The sequence below is a fragment of the Oncorhynchus mykiss genome, chromosome 10, assembly GCF_013265735.2.
Source record: "Oncorhynchus mykiss isolate Arlee chromosome 10, USDA_OmykA_1.1, whole genome shotgun sequence".
NCBI lineage: Eukaryota > Metazoa > Chordata > Actinopteri > Salmoniformes > Salmonidae > Oncorhynchus > Oncorhynchus mykiss.
In genome coordinates this window covers 52,672,566-52,691,280 of record NC_048574.1, presented here as the reverse complement: position 1 = coordinate 52,691,280, position 18,715 = coordinate 52,672,566, and the positions used below count along the sequence as shown (strand labels likewise).

General features: G+C 41.8%; 1 protein-coding gene across 1 annotated transcript; it reads right to left on the bottom strand.

Annotated features, from left to right (window-relative positions):
- Window positions 1–2,811: 2,811 nt before the first annotated feature.
- ruvbl2 (RuvB-like AAA ATPase 2) lies at window positions 2,812–17,549 on the bottom strand. The gene is made up of 14 exons (XM_021619013.2): window positions 17,464–17,549; window positions 16,868–16,922; window positions 16,661–16,716; window positions 16,379–16,520; window positions 8,094–8,223; window positions 7,840–7,906; window positions 7,253–7,359; window positions 6,884–6,977; window positions 6,463–6,681; window positions 6,133–6,251; window positions 4,454–4,573; window positions 4,135–4,264; window positions 3,655–3,772; window positions 2,812–3,320 (listed from the first exon to the last, which is right to left on the bottom strand). The coding sequence occupies exons 1-14, from the start codon at window positions 17,473–17,475 to the stop codon at window positions 3,298–3,300; spliced, it is 1,392 nt and encodes a 463-aa protein (XP_021474688.1). The 5' UTR covers window positions 17,476–17,549; the 3' UTR covers window positions 2,812–3,297.
- Window positions 17,550–18,715: the final 1,166 nt, after the last annotated feature.

Here is an 18,715-nt window from a genome sequence, read left to right as displayed (position 1 = left end):
ACAGCTTGTTACACAAAAGAAAAGGGGCTGGGTTTGAGTGAAACTACAGCTCAGCTTTCAACACCACAGTGCCCACAAAGCTGATCACTAAGCTAAGGACTCTGGGACTAAACACTTCCCTTTGCAACTGGATCCTGGACATCCTGATGGGCCATCTCCAGGTGGTAAGAGTAGGCAACAACATGTCTGCCACGCTGATCCTTAACACTGGGGTCCCTCAGGGTTGTGTACTTAGTCCCCTCCTGTACTCCCTCTTCACCCACGACTGCGTGGCCAAACACGACTCCAAACACGACTCTGGCACCACCAGTGTGGTGCCAGGACAACAACCTCTCCCTCAATGTGAGCAAGACGAAGGAGCTGATTGTAGACTACAGGAAAAGGCGGGCCGAACAGGCCTCCATTAACATCGACTGGGCTGTAGTTGAGCAGGTTGAGAGTTTCAAGTTCCTTGGTGTCCACATCACCAACAAACTAACATGGTCCAAACACACCAAAACAGTCGTGAAGAGAGCACGACAAAACCTTTTCCCCCGCAGGAGACTGAAAAGATTTGCCATGGGTCCCCAGTTCCTCAAAAAGTTCTACAGCTGCACCATCGAGAGCATCCTGACCGGTTGCATCACCGCCTGGTATGGCAACTGCTCAGTATGTGAGCGTAAGGCTCTACATAGGGTAGTGCAAACGGCCCAGCACATCACTGGGGCCAAGCTTCCTGCCATCCAGGACCTATATAATAGGCAGTGTCAGAGGAAAGCCCATAAAATTGTACCGGAGCGGCAAGTCTAGGACCAAAAGGCTCCTCAACAGCTTCTACCCCTTGCCATAAGACTGCTTAACTATTCATAAAGTCGTCACTGGATAATCGTCCCCCTTTTGTACACTGCTGCTACTCGCTGGTTGTTTGTTACCTATGCATAGTCACTTCGTCCCCACCTACATGTACAGATTACCTCAACTAGCCTGTACCCCTGCACACTGATTCAGTGCCGGTGCCCCCTGTATACAGCCTCGTTATGGTTATTATAACTTTTTTTTTGTTGTGAATTTTACCCCCTTTTCCTCCCCAATTTCCCCACTGCACCACCTGGGAGGCCTATTATTACTTTTTATTATTACTTTTTATTTTAGTCTACTTGGTACATATTTTCCTCTTCTTGAACTGCACTGTTGGTTAAGAGCTTGTAAGTTAGCATTTCACGGTAAAGTCTACACTTGTTGTATTCGGCGCATGTGACAAATAAGTGTCACATGATTTGATTTGACTGTAAGGTCTACCTACACCTGTTGTACTCAGCGCATGTGACAAATTAAATTTGATACACCTGGACAGTTTATGTCATGGAAAGAACAGGTGTTATTCATGTTTTGTATACTCAGTATGTTCTTATCTGTGTACTATTTTCTTACTGATGTTCTTTCTTCTGAGTCCTGACCGTAATAAAAAAAATCCCCATTAAAAAAACATGTTTAAACTAAAGACGTTTTTTTTTTTTTGCAGGGTGTCTCAACCCACCGATGTCAGCCTTCCACAGCGTAGTTAGTCAGACTGTACGATTTTACTGTACAAGTGTCAAGGGACTCATTTGAAAGTAACCCGGTACCGGGCCGAAAATTGAATGGAAGTAGATGGGGCATTTCCACGTCCAAAGGTAAACGGATAGTAATTCCAGTTAAATTAGATTAGAAAAATCATGACCTTATTTATTTTAGATATAGGACAAACACTTCAAAACAGTTCTTTATTTTTTGACCATTTTTCCATTTATGAATCTGTCATTCACTGCATTTCTATAGGCTTATACTGTTAAGGCCATATTCAATGTTTCATAAAAAAAACTTTGCTGTGATACGTGCAAGGGTCCTAAAAGTCTAAATAAAATAGCCAAATGATCTTAAAGCATCCCTGTGTCCATCTATCAATCCACAATATCTCTGAAGGTAGTGGGGGTCAATTTAACTGCACGGGTAAACATTATATACTAAGATCATGTCTTGCCTATACAAACTGGATTACATGAACTAATGGATTCAATACTAACTTTGTAGTTAGTACAGATTTAATTCAACGTAAGCAATTTCCGTTATAATGTTACCTAGTCTTGGCCCATTATGGTCTTTCTCATATCACAGTAGATACTTTGCGCGTTGCGCCTCCATCCACTTAATGTAATTAATCAATAATTAAATGCCAACACATGAATCAAAAGGATAGACTTCCTATAATGAAGTGATAAAACAAAATCGATAGTAACATAATATATTAGGACATATTGATATATTTTTTGTACTAGGTAGCATTAGCTAGCGCTAGTCAGATCTTTCTGCGCCAAAACTGCAGCATGTGTCATCCTTTTCAGGACTTTTATTTCCGTGACTGATACACATTTTCTCATGAGCTCTCATCTCTCTGCTGCAAACAGTGAGCAGTAGGTTCGGAATATCAAATCACAATACATATATCAGCCAGTACTTTTGTACATTTTATGAATTACATTTACTTTTGATACTTAAGTATATTTAAAACCCAAATACTTTTACTCAAGTAGTATTTTACTGGGTGACTTTCACTTGAGTCATTTTCTATTAACGTATCTTTACTTTTACTGAAGTATGACAATTGGGTACTTTTTCCACCACTGGTATCAGCACCCTGTGATAATATATTGTGAGGTCCACGGCAATTTACAGCTCTAATGAAGAACCTGTAACGAGCCATAGAGGACCCTTGTGCTTCAGAGATGGACATGAGACATGGTCCTTCACTGCCATCTACAGTACAGATGCACAGACGAAAGAGGCAGTGCCAACTTCGGTCTTTGAGATACTAATTTTATTTCAAAATAAAAAATAAAAAGCACACCACATCCTGATGTAACAAAAGGGGCACCCCATGAGGCTAGCTTTGTAGTAGGGAGAAGGTGGATGTATTGTACATAGCACTTGAGGTCTTTGTGACAGAGAAAATGTATTTCTTTCAAATCAAAAACATTTTACTCACCTCTTTAAAAGAACATTGCCAACATCTACATTGCCTTTGTTTCATGAAGTTAAGCGTTGTAAATCAATGCATGACAACACTACATTTTAGGCAATTATATAAAATCTATGAGAAAAACAACATTTAATCAAAAAGTAGGTTTCATGTACATTTTAACTCAATGAAACAATAAACGGCATTTAAAGACAAAGCTAAGTCAACACAGTATCAGACAAAATGGAGTATGGCAACAAAACAAAAAACAGAAGAACTTCACAGGAGAACGTGCTATAAAAATTATCTGCAGTCCGTATCAATTAAGAGGTGTCCATTGTAGGTTCTGAAAATCAAAAAGAGACACAGTAAGAGTCAGTAAGAGTCACTATACCCATTACACCTGCCCTCAAAGTACATCTAATGAGGTGCATTTCCCATAGATTTAGGTTAGGCATCTGTTCACGTAGTAGCATTTGACAACTTCTATCAAAGTTGCTTTAAGAATCCAAATGTCCACCTCACACAATACAGGAACTTCATCAGCTTTGGAACTGGGTCTAAGTGGAATCAGGTGTGTAGTGCTAGGGCAAAAACAAATGTGCACCCCTTTGGGTCCCCAGGACCAGGATTAAGAAACACTGCTATATGACAAACAGACAGATGAACAGCAGACTCACGTGTTGTTTCATTGAAAAGGAATGAATCTTGGTACTCCTTCATGTACTGTGAGGATCTGGACTCGTCCAAGAAGAGAGAGTAGACCCTCTTAATGTCCTCCACCTGCACCTCTGTTCCCTGAGAGAGAAGCACAAACATTATCACACACTGGCAACTCCCAGCATCAACATAGAAATGGTTCCACAGCAAGAAAGCAGTAATCAAGGAGACTAGGGGTGCCCTGCCCAGCTATCTGCTAGTTCTGTCTTTCAATAAATTAATTATAATTGAATGAATATGAACTGCATTAAACAATGAAGCAGGTAAAATAAGGATATATAAGGAGAAACAATCATGAGAATGCATACTATGTGACTGTTTGGAATGCAGAGAAAATTCAGAGTAATTCTTACATCAGTTTGTGTATGGATGTGAGAGGCTTGGCTCACCCCGTGCATCACTAGGTAAGTGTGTATATGAATGAATTGGCTGAGACTCACCCTGCGCTTGCGACACACCAGGCCTGCGGTGCTGATAAGCTGGATGGCGTAACGCAGCGATGTCTCCTGGCCGATACGTGTCAGGACAGTGTGAGCCTCCTCACTCAGCTCCACATCCTCCTCCTCACACCTGGACAGGGACACAGAATAGAAACGGTGTTTCAGTCCAATATGGGAATAGGTTTTCATCCGGAATCAACCTTGAACATAAGTTTCAATCACTTTGCAGACTGTCTGCAAACTTAAATCATGTAAGTCATGGTGCAGCTTGTTTACTTGCTAAAGCACTGGCTTGGAGTGTTAGAAGGGTGATTTTTACCGGATCTTGAGGATCTGCCGTGTCTCTTTCTCAGTGTAGGGGGAGGTAGCAATGATGAGGAGACGGTCCAGTAGATCTATAGGGATACCATGGGGACTCTGGTAGTTGGTGCCTCGGATACTGACAGAACAGAGGGGTTAGAGAAAGTATTTACCACACATACGGTTTGAGGCCAAGGAAAGTTCTTGAGAAGCACTACTTTAAAACGGACAATCTGCAGTCCAAACAATAAAGCGTTCACCACCCCACCTCTGTTTCAGTAAACAGCTGAGGGACGGGCCTGGAGAAATGGAATCAATCTCAAATTCATAGACAGGGCTATCGATTTAAGGACCATCCATGATATCATAGTTAACCATGTTTGAGGCTATACAGTGTTTGTTTATAATTTCACTGAGGTTGTTCTATATGAATTTAATCACTTTCTGACAACATCCCTATTGATTTGAAGAAAACCTTCCATACATATTTGCCTGTGGTAGAACTGGACGACATGGAACACGTTATGTCTCGAGAAATACCAAACATTAAATTCTACAGTAACAACCTCAGTTTGAGACGCTTTGCTACCTCTGGAAAACTTTCCATCATTGAAGGAACCATGAATTCTGCTCTGCATCAGAATTACTTAATTTAAATTTGTACCCCTTTTCCCTGTGATATACAATTGGTAGTTACAGTCTTGTCCCATCGCTGCAACTCCTGTACATACTCGGGAGAGGTGAAGGTCGAGAGCCATGCTTCCTCCGAAACACAACCCTGCCAAGCCGCACTGATTCTTGACACACTGCTCGCTTAACCCGGAAGCCAGCCTCACCAATGTGTTGGAGGAAACACTGTGTGGTGACCAAAGTTAGTGTGCATGCACCTGGCCCGCCACAAGGAGTCGCTAAAGCGCGATGGGATCTGTAGTGACGCTCCTAGCACTGCGATGCAGTGCCTTAGACGTCTGCGCCACTCGCCACTCCATCAGACCTGATAACATTCACTGTAAAAAATATGCTAAAATATTTAAAAAATCTGCAAGGGGGCTAATACTTTTTCACGGAACTGTATATGAACGAACGTTTTTAGATCATGGATGTTAAAAGGTACAAAAAATAAATAAAATTCAAGATATTCTAAAATAGTCCCATTACCCTGTTCAAAAACATTCAAATTATATCAAACCTGACTGACTATTTATCTTATTCAGTGATGAAGACATGGATGTCTCATGGTAGGGTGGGGTATGCAAAATGGGTCAACTTTGAGCACTCTCCTGAATGTTTTGGCATTCAAGTCCAAAAAGTAACTTTCTGACCACTTCAGAAATGGGCAAACATGTATGGAAGGTTTCGTTCAAATCAAAAGGGGTGTCAGTCAGAAATGGATTGAAATCATCTATGATTGACCCACTGTTCACAAACTGTGGAGTAAAACAAGCTTATATTTTGGGTTCTAAACTAATGAGGCTAGACTTAAGTTCTTCCAAGAATAAATGGTATAAACAGTATCATTATTTAAACTTCTAAAAATGGATGAACCAATCACATATTGCCCCTTTAAACTACTGGCAAAATTATATTTTATCTTTACGCTGGTTCTAAACATGTCACCAACATGTTCTTTCTGTGGCCCATATTCACACCCAGATGATAGTGGGAGCAGTCGAAGACTGCTAGAAGGTAGAAGATTACCGTGTGATGCCTCTGTTGGTGGCCATGATGAGGACAGGTGAAAGGTCACTCTCCAGGGCTCGGTTCAAGAAAGAGAAACACTCCATGTCCAGCATGTGCACCTCGTCGATGAACAGCACCTGGAATGACACAAATGAAGAACTCACTCAATAAAGGCTTTGAATTGAACATTAAACACTGACTATTTCAGGCCAGTTTTCCAGGCATAGATTAAGTGTAGTCCTGGACAAAAAAAACAAAAAAAACACTGTCAATGGAGAATTGAGCAAGCTTTTTAAGTCCATGACTAGGCTTAGTCTGTCTTGGATACCACCAAACACACACACTCACCCCAGGGATGATCTCAGCCTTGCCCTCCTCCCTCCACTCAGACACCTTGGCATTAATCTGTTCGCGGACCTCAGACTTGATCTCTCCGGTATCACCAGAGAACAGGGCCAGGAACCCCTGTGTACGGCTGTTTATGACATCTATCTCATGGAGGGACACTGTGTGCACCACCTCCTTCCTCTTCTGTAGCTCCCCCTCAGGACACTGGACAAACTGTGTCTGGAGGAGCACAACGCAAACAGTAGATTTCTTTCTCTCACAGAAGCCATAATTAAACATGAATCCTAGGCAATCGTAAATTCACTTTAACGCAGAGAAAGTCATGGTAGCAGTGCTGCTGACTAACTCAGTGGAGCTTGATGATTCAATGTTCAGTTGTATTGCGCCACTGTAAACACAAGTGTCTAGGACCAATGTGTACCTGTGCTCCCATAGCATCATAGTCTCTGGCTCTGGTGAAGGAGCGGCCCAGCTTGCTAATCTTCCCTGTGGCTTTATCAATGGTGATTACATCCCTGGGAAAGAGTGGGAGATCAGCACATTAGGTCAAGTTTTTGGGATTTATAGAACTGAATGAATGAACTCAACAAAGTCATAATACCACAGTGTGCAGAATAAAGATCTTTATCGTGCTCATTAGGCACCAAGTGAAGGAAAACCGACCAAAACCGGGAGGGTCTACCCGGACCTGTCCAATAACAAATGCTGTTTTATTTGTTATGTCTCAGTGATGAGTGTGTACTACAGCCCTTAGTGGATGATGTGTGTACTACACTTTAGAAGAACTCACCCTGCCTGAACTCGTTCTTTACTGAGGCTCTCGATCATCTTACTGCCCAGGTCATAGATAGTCTCCATCTCTGTAGTCTTCAGGGTCAGCTTACCCACTTTAGCACCCTACAAGCAGCAACAACAGGTTAGAAAGTGTACTGGGAAGTGGGAAAGATGGTATATGTGACAAAACATTTAGTTTGATACTTTAAACTCAAGTGTGCTAAAAACTCTGCCGCTGTGTGATGTATTGAGCAACGAAAGAACACTGAAGTTTAAATAACGCATGAAACATTGTGTAGTCAAAATATTCCAAACCAGAAATCATATTATCAACTCCCTAAAATGAATATCCTTTCACGGTGATACGCATCTATAATAAGGCTGCTGCTGTTAAATTAAATACTAAGAGACCCGTTTCTCTCTTATCACCAATCTGTCTCTCTAAAGGATTGAGAGTCTTATTAGAAGACAATCACAGACTCAAATTCAATTGGACCATCAGTACATCTCTCCAATATACACCTTATGAGTATGACTCACACTAAACATAGGGAGACAGAGCACAGAGAGAGAGCTGAGAGGGGGGGCTGAGTCAGAACTCACCGTTCCAGTGGCTGGTCTGTCAATCTGAATCTCCACCACTTCTCCTTCAATGATCTCAGTCTCCTCTCTGCAAACACACACGCCATGAATATCGATTAATTTGAGAACAAAAACATACCAAAACGAAATACTAATGTATACTCCATTCCCTCGTTCTCACACACTATGGTATATAAATGTTGATTGTTAACTTAAAACACGACAAATTCCTAAATTAGGCCAATAAAGTAAACTGAGAAGAAGCCTGAACTCACTTGATCCGGACTCCGATGGCTTTCCTGAAGGCCTGGCTGAGGGCCTCGGTCTTGCTCATCTCCAGAGAGAAAATCTCACTGCCGGCCATGGCTGTGAAGGGGGTGTCTGTGCCAAGGGACTGGGCAATACCTGGACAGGCAAGAGAGGGATCACCATCATCAACAGAGTCAAATAAACAGGTAAATCCAAATAATTTTCATCAAATCTATTTTGATGATGCTTAACTCACCATGAAGAAAAATGTTGGGACTTGAGTTAGCTTTTTAAAATTATTTGTGGTAGTGGAAGAAGTGTTCTGATGTAAAATTTGAAAAGCAGAATAAGATTTAACGCTCTATATAATGGGCTCTAACTAGTCGGGAAAGTGGTCAAAATGACAGTGATTTCTTTAATGTAGTCAAAGCGGTTACAAAAACAGCTAATAACGTTTGATCGGTATAAGATATTTCTGTTATGATTTTAGATGTGAAAACCAGAGAAGTAGACTAAGATTTCACACCCACTAAGTTTGTTAAACTTCTTGGGAAGGTGGTCAAAGTAGCTGATGTGTAAAACTGTTTTTTTTTAAAAAAAATTTTTATAGTGAATAGAATGTTGGTTGTCTGGGTGTTTTTAACAATGAGATCTTTAGAACGTTGAAGAAATCCCATGAATGTTGCCGAGTTTTTTTTTTTTGGTAGAAAAATTAAATAGTTTTAAAAGTATGTTATCAAAAAGTTGAATAATAGTAACTTAATACATACCAGTCTAAACGTTGTAAAACTTAAACGGTTTAAGAGTAGCGTGCTGAATAACAGTAAAGTCAGAAATGATAATTAAAATATTTAAAGTGGGGACTTTCTCTTTTGCAAGTCCCATTAATGAAACAGAAAAAAAACAGTTATTAGAATGAGAAAGAAAACCAGGAACATAATAAGTTGGAGAAAACATCAAATCAGACAGCTGTAATCAAGAGAGATTTAAAACTGCAATAGGGCTGCCCCCAATTAGACGACTGGTCGATTGTTTGGATAGGTTGTTGGTAAACCGAGATTATGTGTGCTGCTCGAGTATAACATATACAAACGCACACAGTTGAAGTCAGAGGTTTACATACACCTTAGCCAAATACATTTAAACTCAGTTTCACAATTCCTGACATTTAATCCTAGTAAAAAGTCCATGTCTTAGGTCAGTTAGGATCACCACTTTATTCTAATGTGAAATGTCAGAATAATAGTAGAGAATGATTTATTTCAGATTTTATTTCTTTCATCACATTCCCATTGGGTCAGAAGTTTACATACACTCAATTAGTATTTGGTAGCACTGCCATTAAATTGTTTAACTTGGGTCAAGGGTTTCAGGTAGCCTTCCACAAGCTTCCCACAATAAGTTGGGTGAATTTTGTCACATTCCTCCTGACAGAGCTGGTGTACCTGAGTCAGGTTTGAAGGCCTCCTTGCTCACACAACCTTTTTCAGTTCTGCCCACACATTTTCTATAGGATTTAGGTCAGGGCTTTGCGATGGCCACTTCAATACCTTGACTTTGTTGTCCTTAAGCCACAACTTTGGAAGTATGCTTGGAGTTATTGTCCATTTGGAAGACCCATTTTCGACCAAGCTTTAACTTCCTGACTGTTGTCTTGAGATGTATATATTGAAGCAACACAATTTTCTACCCTCATGATGCCATCTATTTCGTGAAGTGCACCAGTCCCTCCTGCAGCAAAGCACCAACACAACATGATGCTGCCACCCCCGTGCTTCGAGGTTGGGATGGTGTTCTTCGGCTTGCAAGCGTTCCCCCTTTTCCTCCAAACATAATTATGGCCAAACAGTTCTATTTTTGTTTCACCAGACCGGAGGACAATTCACCATCTTTGTCCCCATGTGCAGTTGCAAACCGTAGTCTGGCTGTTTTGATGGTGGTTTTTGCGGCCTTTCATGTTATGTTGATTTGGGACTTGTTAAACTGTGGATATAGATACTTTTGTACCCGTTTCCTCCAGCATCTTCACAAGGTCCTTTGCGGTTGTTCTAGGGTTGATTTGCACTTTTCGCAAGAAAGTACGTTCATCTCTAGGAGACAGAACACGCCTCCTTCCTGAGTGGTATGAGGCTGCATGGTCCCATGGTGTTTATACTTGCGTACTATTGATTGTACAGACGAACTTGGTACCTTTAGGCGTTTGGAAATAGCTCCCAAGGATGAACCAGACTTGTGGAGGTCCACAATTTTTTTCTGGGGTCTTGGCTGATTTCTTTTGATTTTCCCATGATGTCAAGCAGAGGCACTGAGTTTTTGAAGGTAGGCCTTGAAATACATCCACGGGTCCACCTCCAATTGACTCAAATTATGGTAATTAGCCTATCAGAAGCTTCTAAAGCCATGACATAATTTTCTGGAATTTTCCAAGCTGTTTAAAGGCAGTCAACTTAGTGTATGTAAACTTCTGACCCACTGGAATTGTGATAGTGAATTATAAGTGAAATAATCTGTCTGTAAACAATTGTTGGAAAAATTACTTTTGTCATGAACAAAGTAGATGTCCTAACCGACTTCCCACAATTTTTTGGGGCGTGGTTGAAAAGCGAGTTTTAATGACTCCAACCTAAGTGTATGTAAACTTCCGACTTCAACTGTATGTATGTATGCATGCATGTATACACACACACACACTTAATGTTGTAAATTACTACTGTTGCTGGAAATGGCTGATTTTTTATGGAATATCTACATAGGCCCATTATCAGCAACCCTCACTCCAGTGTTCCAATGGCACGTTGTGTTAGCTATCCAAGTTCATCATTTTAAAAGACTAATTGATAATTAGAAAAACGTTTTGCATTCACGGTAGCACAGTTGAAAACTGTTGTACTGATTAAGAAAAGCAATAAAACTGGCCTTCTTTAGACTGAGTATCTGGAGCATCAACATTTGTGGGTTTGATTACAGGCTCAAAATGACCAGAAACAAATAACTTACTTCTGAAACTCGTCAGTCTATTCTTGTTCTGAGAATAAAGGCTATTCCATGCGAGAAATTGCCAAGAAACTGAAGATCTCTAACAACGCTGTGTACTACTCCCTTCACAGAACTGGCCCTAACCAGAATAGAGTGGGAGAAAAAGAAAAACGAGAAAAACACATGCCCTTTTCAGGACCCTGTCTTTCAAAGACAATTTGTAAAAATCCAAATAACTTCACAGATCTTCATTGTAAAGTGTTTAAACACTGTTTAACATGCTTGTTCAATGAACCATAAACAATTCAACAACCATGAACATGCACCTGTGGAACGGTCATTAAGACACTAAAAGCTTACAGACGGTAGGCAATTAAGGTCAGTTGTGAAAACGTAGGACACTAAAAAGGCCTTTCTACTGACTCTGAAAAACACAAAGAGAAAGATTCCCAGGGTCCCTGCTCATCTGCGTGAACGTGCCTTAGGCATGCTGCAAGGAGGCATGAGGACTGCAGATGTGGCCAGGGCAATAAATTGCAATGTCCGTATTGTGAGACGCCTAAGACATTGCTACAGGGAGACAGGACGGACAGCTAATCGTCCTAACAGTGGCAGACCACGTGTAACAACATCTGCACAGGATCGGTACATCCGAACACCACACCAGTGTGACAGGTACAGGATGGCAACAACAACTGCCCGAGTTACACCAGGAACGCACAATCCCTCCATCAGTGGTCAGACTGTCAGTAATAGGCTTAGAGAGGCTGGACAGAGCTTGTAGGCCTGTTTGTAAGGCAGACATCACCGGCAACAGTGTCACCTATGGGCACAAACCCACAGTCGCTGAACCAGACAGGACTGGCAAAAAGTGCTCTTCACTGACGAGTCGCGATTTTGTATCACATGGGGTGATGGTCGGATTTACTTTTATCGTCAAATAAATGAGCATTACACCGAGGCCTGTACTCTGGAGCAGGATCGATTTGGAGGGTCCGTCATGGTCTGGGGCGGTGTGTCACAGCATCATTGGACTCACCTTGTTATCATTGCCAGCAATCTCAATACTGTGAATTACAGGGAAGACATCCTCCTTCCTCATGTGGTACCCTAACATGACAATGCCACCAGCCATACTGCTTGTTCTGTGTGTGATTTCCTGCAATACACGAATATCAGTGTTCTGCCATTGCCAGCAAAGAGCCCAGATCTCAATCCCGTTGAGCACGTCTGGGACCTGTTGGATTGGAGGGTGAGGGCTAGGGCCAAATGTCATAGAACTTTGCAGGTGGAAGAGTGGGGTAACATCCCACAGCAAGAACTGGCAGATCTGGTGCAGTCCATGAAGAGGAGATGTACTGCAGTACTTAATGCAGCTGGTCATTTCTGTAAAATCATTCAATATTCTTATTCCAGTCTTCCTGTTAACATTGTCAGAGTGGACAAACTGTTTGCAGAGTGCTTATGCTATGCTACACTTGTGAGAAACAAGTTTTCGTCTATTTGAATTCCATTTACGATGGAATTAAGTTTCGTGAATTTAGTCCGTCTTCTCTTTGGAGCGCTCCAGTCAATGTTGAGTAAGGCCGCGCACGCATAGAAGTAGGCCTATGTGCAAATGTATATAATGTGCCCATTTGGGGATCTGATAGTATTTCTGATTGACCTAATGACCTGTGGAGCTTCTCAAAGTAATGTTTTCGTCACCTCAAACAGCAAGCAAACAAAGTCTGTTTTTACATCCATTGAGAATTACAATAGTTTCTCAATGTATTTGAAAAATATTTCCAGCTCTCTCCCTTTTGATAACCACTCAGCGTGAAAGAAAAAATGTAATGCTCTGATCCAGTGGAAACATATCAACGCTTGACTTGGACTGAAATAGGTTCCGGTACTCATTTTGGGTGCTGGTACTGTTTATATTTAGATGCAAGAGCTCCAGAATACTTTGAGCTAATATTCTATAAGATGAACGGGAGCTCAAGCAGTAGAACATTTGAGGCGCTGGTACTCAGCTCCAGTGAGCTCCTGACCCAAGTCAAGCACGGCTTTTTAATCCCTTGCACAAATAGGGCAGAAGTTAATAGTTGATACAATGTTTCAAGTTTGTTGCAGACAGGCCATGTGTCGCCAATGTGATTTATAGGATATTTATTTTCATCAGGATATTTTCTTAGGTTTGTATCATTTTCCATTTGATTTGGATAGAATTTTGATTAACCTCATGACAATGAATTTGAGATATGAAGACGTTATTAGAAATCAAAGGAAACTGTTTCATGAAAAAGTGCATTTGAAAACCATAACTGGCACGCAGATTGGTATAAATGGTAAGAAATTGGCATTCCACATGACTACGGTTGCCAACTCCTCATATTACCGGCAACTTCAGGAGAGTAATGGCAGAATCTGCAAAAGACAGCAGGACCGGGAGGAGAATAGTTGGGTCAGGTCAAGTTATCCCTTCTGGTTAACCAGATCGAGGCATGTCTTATTTCATCAAACTGTAAGTGTAAAGCTTCAGACAAGTTCGGTGCATATAGTTTATTGTTATTATCATTTTAGGATGTCTAGAAATGGAAAAATGCACAGTTAAAAAACAGAGGACTTTTGGTCAACCAATCTTTTTCTTTTTTTGTTGCTGGGGACAGCCCCAACACGGAACCCAAACCTGCTGAGCGTGTGCGCCATCGTGCATAAATTTTGTCCCCATACACCAAACGCGATCACGACACAGGTTAAAATATGAAAACAGACTCTGAACCAATGACAATTTGGGGACAGATCGAAAAGCATTAAACATTTATGTCAATTTAACTAGTTAGCTTGCACTTGCTAGCTAATTTGTCCTATTTAGCTAGCTTGCTGTTGCTAGCTAATTTGTCCTGGGATATAAAAACATTAAGTTGTTATTTTACCTGAAATGCACAAGGTCCTCTACTCCGACAATTAATCCACACATAAAACGGTCAACCGAATCATTTCTAGTCATCTCTCATCCTTCCGGGTTTTTTCTTCTTTGGACTTATATGGTGATTGGCATCTAAACTTTCATAGTATTACCACGACTACCGGCAACAGAAATGACAAATATTTTCAGCCTTGGCAACACAGACGCTCGTTGACACGCGCGAGCAGTGTGGGTGCAATAATTGAACAACATAGATTACTATATTTATTTTGCACCGCTCGTGCGACGTGAGCGGTGTAGTCAGGGTATAAGCTGCAATATGTAACTTCTTGGGCGACCCGACAAAATTCACAGATCTGTCATTCTCATTAAAAGAAAGATTAAGATGAAGACTGCTTGCATGCACTCGGCCCACCACAAGGAGTCGCTAGATTGCGATGGGACAACGACATCCCGGACGGCCAAATCCTCCCCTAATCGCGGACGACGTTAAGCCAATTGTGCGCCGCCTCATGGGTCTCCCGGTAGGAGCTGGCTGCGACACAGCCTGGAATCGAACATGGGTCTGTAGTGGCGCCTTAGACCGCTGCGCCATTCGGGAGGCCTGCGGAATATACACAGCTCAAAAAAATAAAGGGAACAAGGTAACTCCAAGTCAACCACACTTCTGTGAAATCAAACTGTCCACTTAGGAAGCAACACTGATTGACAATAAATTTAACATGCTGTTGTGCAAATGGAATAGACAACAGGTGGAAATTATAGGCAATTAGCAAGACACCCCCAATAAAGGAGTGGTTCTGCAGGTGGTGACCACAGACCACTTCTCAGTTCCTATGCTTCCTGGCTGATGTTTTGGTCACTTTTGAATGCTGGCGGTGCTTTCACTCTAGTGGTAGCATGAGACGGAGTCTACAACCCACACAAGTGGCTCAGGTAGTGCAGCTCATCCAGGATGGCACATCAATGCGAGCTGTGGCAAGAAGGTTTTCTGTGTCTGTCAGCGTAGTGTCCAGAGCATGGAGGCGCTACCAGGAGACAGGCCAGTACATCAGGAGACGTGGAGGAGGCCATAGGAGGGCAACAACCCAGCAGCAGGGCCGGTACCTCCGCCTTTGTGCACTGCCAGAGCCCTGCAAAATGACCCCCAGCAGGCCACAAATGTGCACGTGTCTGCTCAAACGGTCAGAAACAGACTCCATGAGGGCCCGATGTCCACAGGTGGGGGTTGTGCTTACAGCCCAACACCGTGCAGGACGTTTGGCATTTGCCAGAGGACACCAAGATTGGCAAATTCGCCACCGGCGCCATGTGCTCTTCACAGATGAAATCAGGTTCACACTGAGCACATGTGACAGACGTGACAGAGTCTGGAGAAGCCGTGGAGAACGTTCTGCTGCCTGCAACATCCTCCAGCATGACCGGTTTGGCGGTGGGTCAGTCATGGGGTGAGGTGGCATTTCTTTGGGGGGCGGCACAGCCTTCCATGTGCTCGCCAGAGATAGCCTGACTGCCATTAGGTACCGAGATGAGATCCTCAGACCCCTTGTGAGACCATATACTGGTGCGGTTGGCCCTGGGTTCCTCCTAATGCAAGACAATGCTTGTGGCTGGAGTGTGTCAGCAGTTCCTGCAAGGGGAAGGCATTGATGCTATGGACTGGCCCACCCGTTCCCCAGACCTGAATCCAATTGAGCACTGGGACATCATGGGACATCATGTCTGGCTCCATCCACCAACTGCTGCACCACAGACTGTCCAGGAGTTGGCGGATGCTTTAGTCCAGGTCTGGGAGGAGATCCCTCAGGAGGCCGGCCATCTGCCACCTCATCAGGAGCATGCCCAGGCGTTGTAGGGAGGTCATACAGGCACGCGGAGGCCACACACACTACCGAGCCTCATTTTGACTTGTTTTAAGGACATTACATCAAAGTTGGATCAGCCTGTAGTGTGGTTTTCCACTTTAATTTTGAATGTCACTCCAAATCCAGACCGCCATGGGTTGATAAATTTGATTTCCATTGATAATTTGTGTGATTTTGTTGTCAGCACATTCAACTATGTAAAGAAAAATTTAATAAGAATATTTAATTCATTCAGATCTAGGATGTCTTATTTTAGTGTTCCCTTCCTTTTTTTGAGCAGTGTATATTCTATGTGCACTATTTCTATGCTTCACGTTCTAATGTTTTTGCGTCTTTTACTTTCAGTTTTGTACACCAGCTTCAACACAGCTGAAAATACAATCTTTTTGGGTACGAAAATATATTTCACAGCGGTTTAGATAGTACAATGATTCTCTACACTTCACTCGCTTGTTTAGTCACAAACTGAAATTAAGCTAACTATTATTAGAATTTTAGCAACCAGGAAACAGCATTGTGATTTCTGCATAGTGCATCTTTAACATAATATGAGCCATACCCATAGCGATGGCAGTTTTCCCAGTGCCAGGTTGGCCAGCAATCAGGACAGCCCTGCCAGCGATGTGGCCATCTTTAATCATCTCCAGGATGAGACCAGCTGCACGACGGGACGCCAGCTGGCCAACCATCCCCTGGGACACCTGGAGGGGGGAGAGGAGAGAGAAGGAAGAGAATGAGAAGCAGTTCAGATGATGTAAGGGGGACAACAAAACATGGGCCCAGTGTCTGAGTGGTGTCACAGTAGTTTGAGAAAGGCTGATTATGATTGTTTGTTGTTTACCTGACGAGGTTCCAAGGCATCATCCAACCCAAGCCCACGGATGTGAGAATGAGCTCCTAAAGGGGGAATACAAAAATGTAGTCACATCAGGTAAGAGGTGGAAAAACAGTGAAATATTGAGTTAATGATTTAGATACTTGTCTAAATACAAGGCAAAACACATCTCTGGAGTTCAATTTACTAACGTGGTTACTTCGTGGCCCTTACCGATTCTCTCAATCCTGGTGATGTCACGGACTTCTGGAACCTTCGTCGTCGCCATCTGTTTCATTGTGATAACGTTTGAGTTCTGATTATTGAGGTAAGTTTGGGCAAGTAACCTAACTCTGAGAAGTATAGAAACGATGAGCTTAACTAGATATGTTCAGTCGGTCAATTGGTTGTCATAGTGATAGGACAACAAAGTTCGCAAAAACCGTAAACCGCTGGCCATTCAATGATAACTAACATTAGCTTTGCTAAGCCAACTGTCAACATTACATTGCATCTCAAGCTGGTAGTCAACTTTGCTGCAATAACATTATCTGCGCCATTAAATTAGTACACTTTTCCTATGTCGACTCCTAAAAAGGTACAATACCGTTTGCTAGCACGCTTACGGTTGCACGTTAGCTAGCTAACGGTAGCTAGCTAGCTTCATTCATATAACTTCCCAACACTATCATCCTGTTCAGGGCAATATCTGAGAAAGCGAAGAGGTCTAACATATTCGCATAATAAATGTAACACTGCTATAGTTTACGGTCTCAAGAAGAGGGGAGGACATTGCTAATTATTTTTACAAATGCATGATGCCGACTCACCTGTGCTGCCATGTTTGCAAAAATGCGGCGCTTGCTGAGTGAGTGCGCAGAGAAATTTAATCCGATGTGCCACCTGAATCGATGAGAAAGGTTCCGCGTGCATAACCACGAATTGGAGCAGGCGATAAAACATTTTTTGTATTCTATTTTCGACTATTTAATTCACACGTCGTATAATAAAGAGTCGGTGCCAGTAATGGGCTGTGTAGTTAATACAAATAACATAAACACACCTCGAATAACATCTGCTAAACACGTGTATGTCACCAATAACATGTCGCATTGCTTGAGTAGGCCTAGGCTAATAATGCCAATGTTTATGTGGCTGCGCATATCACATTCGAGCTACGGGGTTTATATTCGGGCGTCTTCATGTAGGCTACGAAAAAAATGTATGCGCTCTCAACTGTAATGCTGCGTTGAAAACAATTGGGAACTCGGAAAACTCCGAATTCAATGCTTTAAAAAAATATTTTTTTCCTAAGTTGCCAGTTGTCTTGAAAGCACTGAAGTCGGAAGTCGGAAATTTCCGAGCTCCCAGTTTTTGTTAACGTGACAATAGCACCATAAGACGCTCTGAATAAGAGCAGTGGTGTAAAGCACTTATGTAAAAGTACTTTAGAGTACTACTTAAGTAGTTTTTGGGGTATCTGTACTTTACTATTTATATTTTTGACAACTTTTACTTCACTACATTCCTAAAGAAAACAACATACTTTTTACTCCATACATTTTTCCTGACACTCAAAAGTACTCAATACATTTGGAATACTTAGCGGGACAGGAAAATGGTCCAATTCACACACTCAACAACAGAAAATCTCTGGTCATCTCTACTGCCTCTCATCTGGCGGACTCTTTAAACACAAATGCTTTGTTTGTAAATGAGAAAATGAGTGTCGGATTGTGCCCCTGGCTATCCATAAAAGAAAATTCAAACAATTGTGCCGTCTGGTTCCCTTAATACAATCAATTTGAAATGATTTATACTTTTACTTTTACATTTGATACTTTAGTATATTTATTATTATTATTTTTTGCAATAACATGTACTCTTAGTTACAAGTATATTCAATTACAAGTATATTTAAAACCAAATACTTTCAGACTTTTACTCAAGTAGCATTTTACTGGGTGACTCACTTTTACTTGAGTCATTTTCTATTAAGGTATCTTTACTTTTACTTAAGTATGACAATTGTCTACTTTTTCCACCCCTGGACAAGAGTATCTGTTAAATGACTCAAATGTG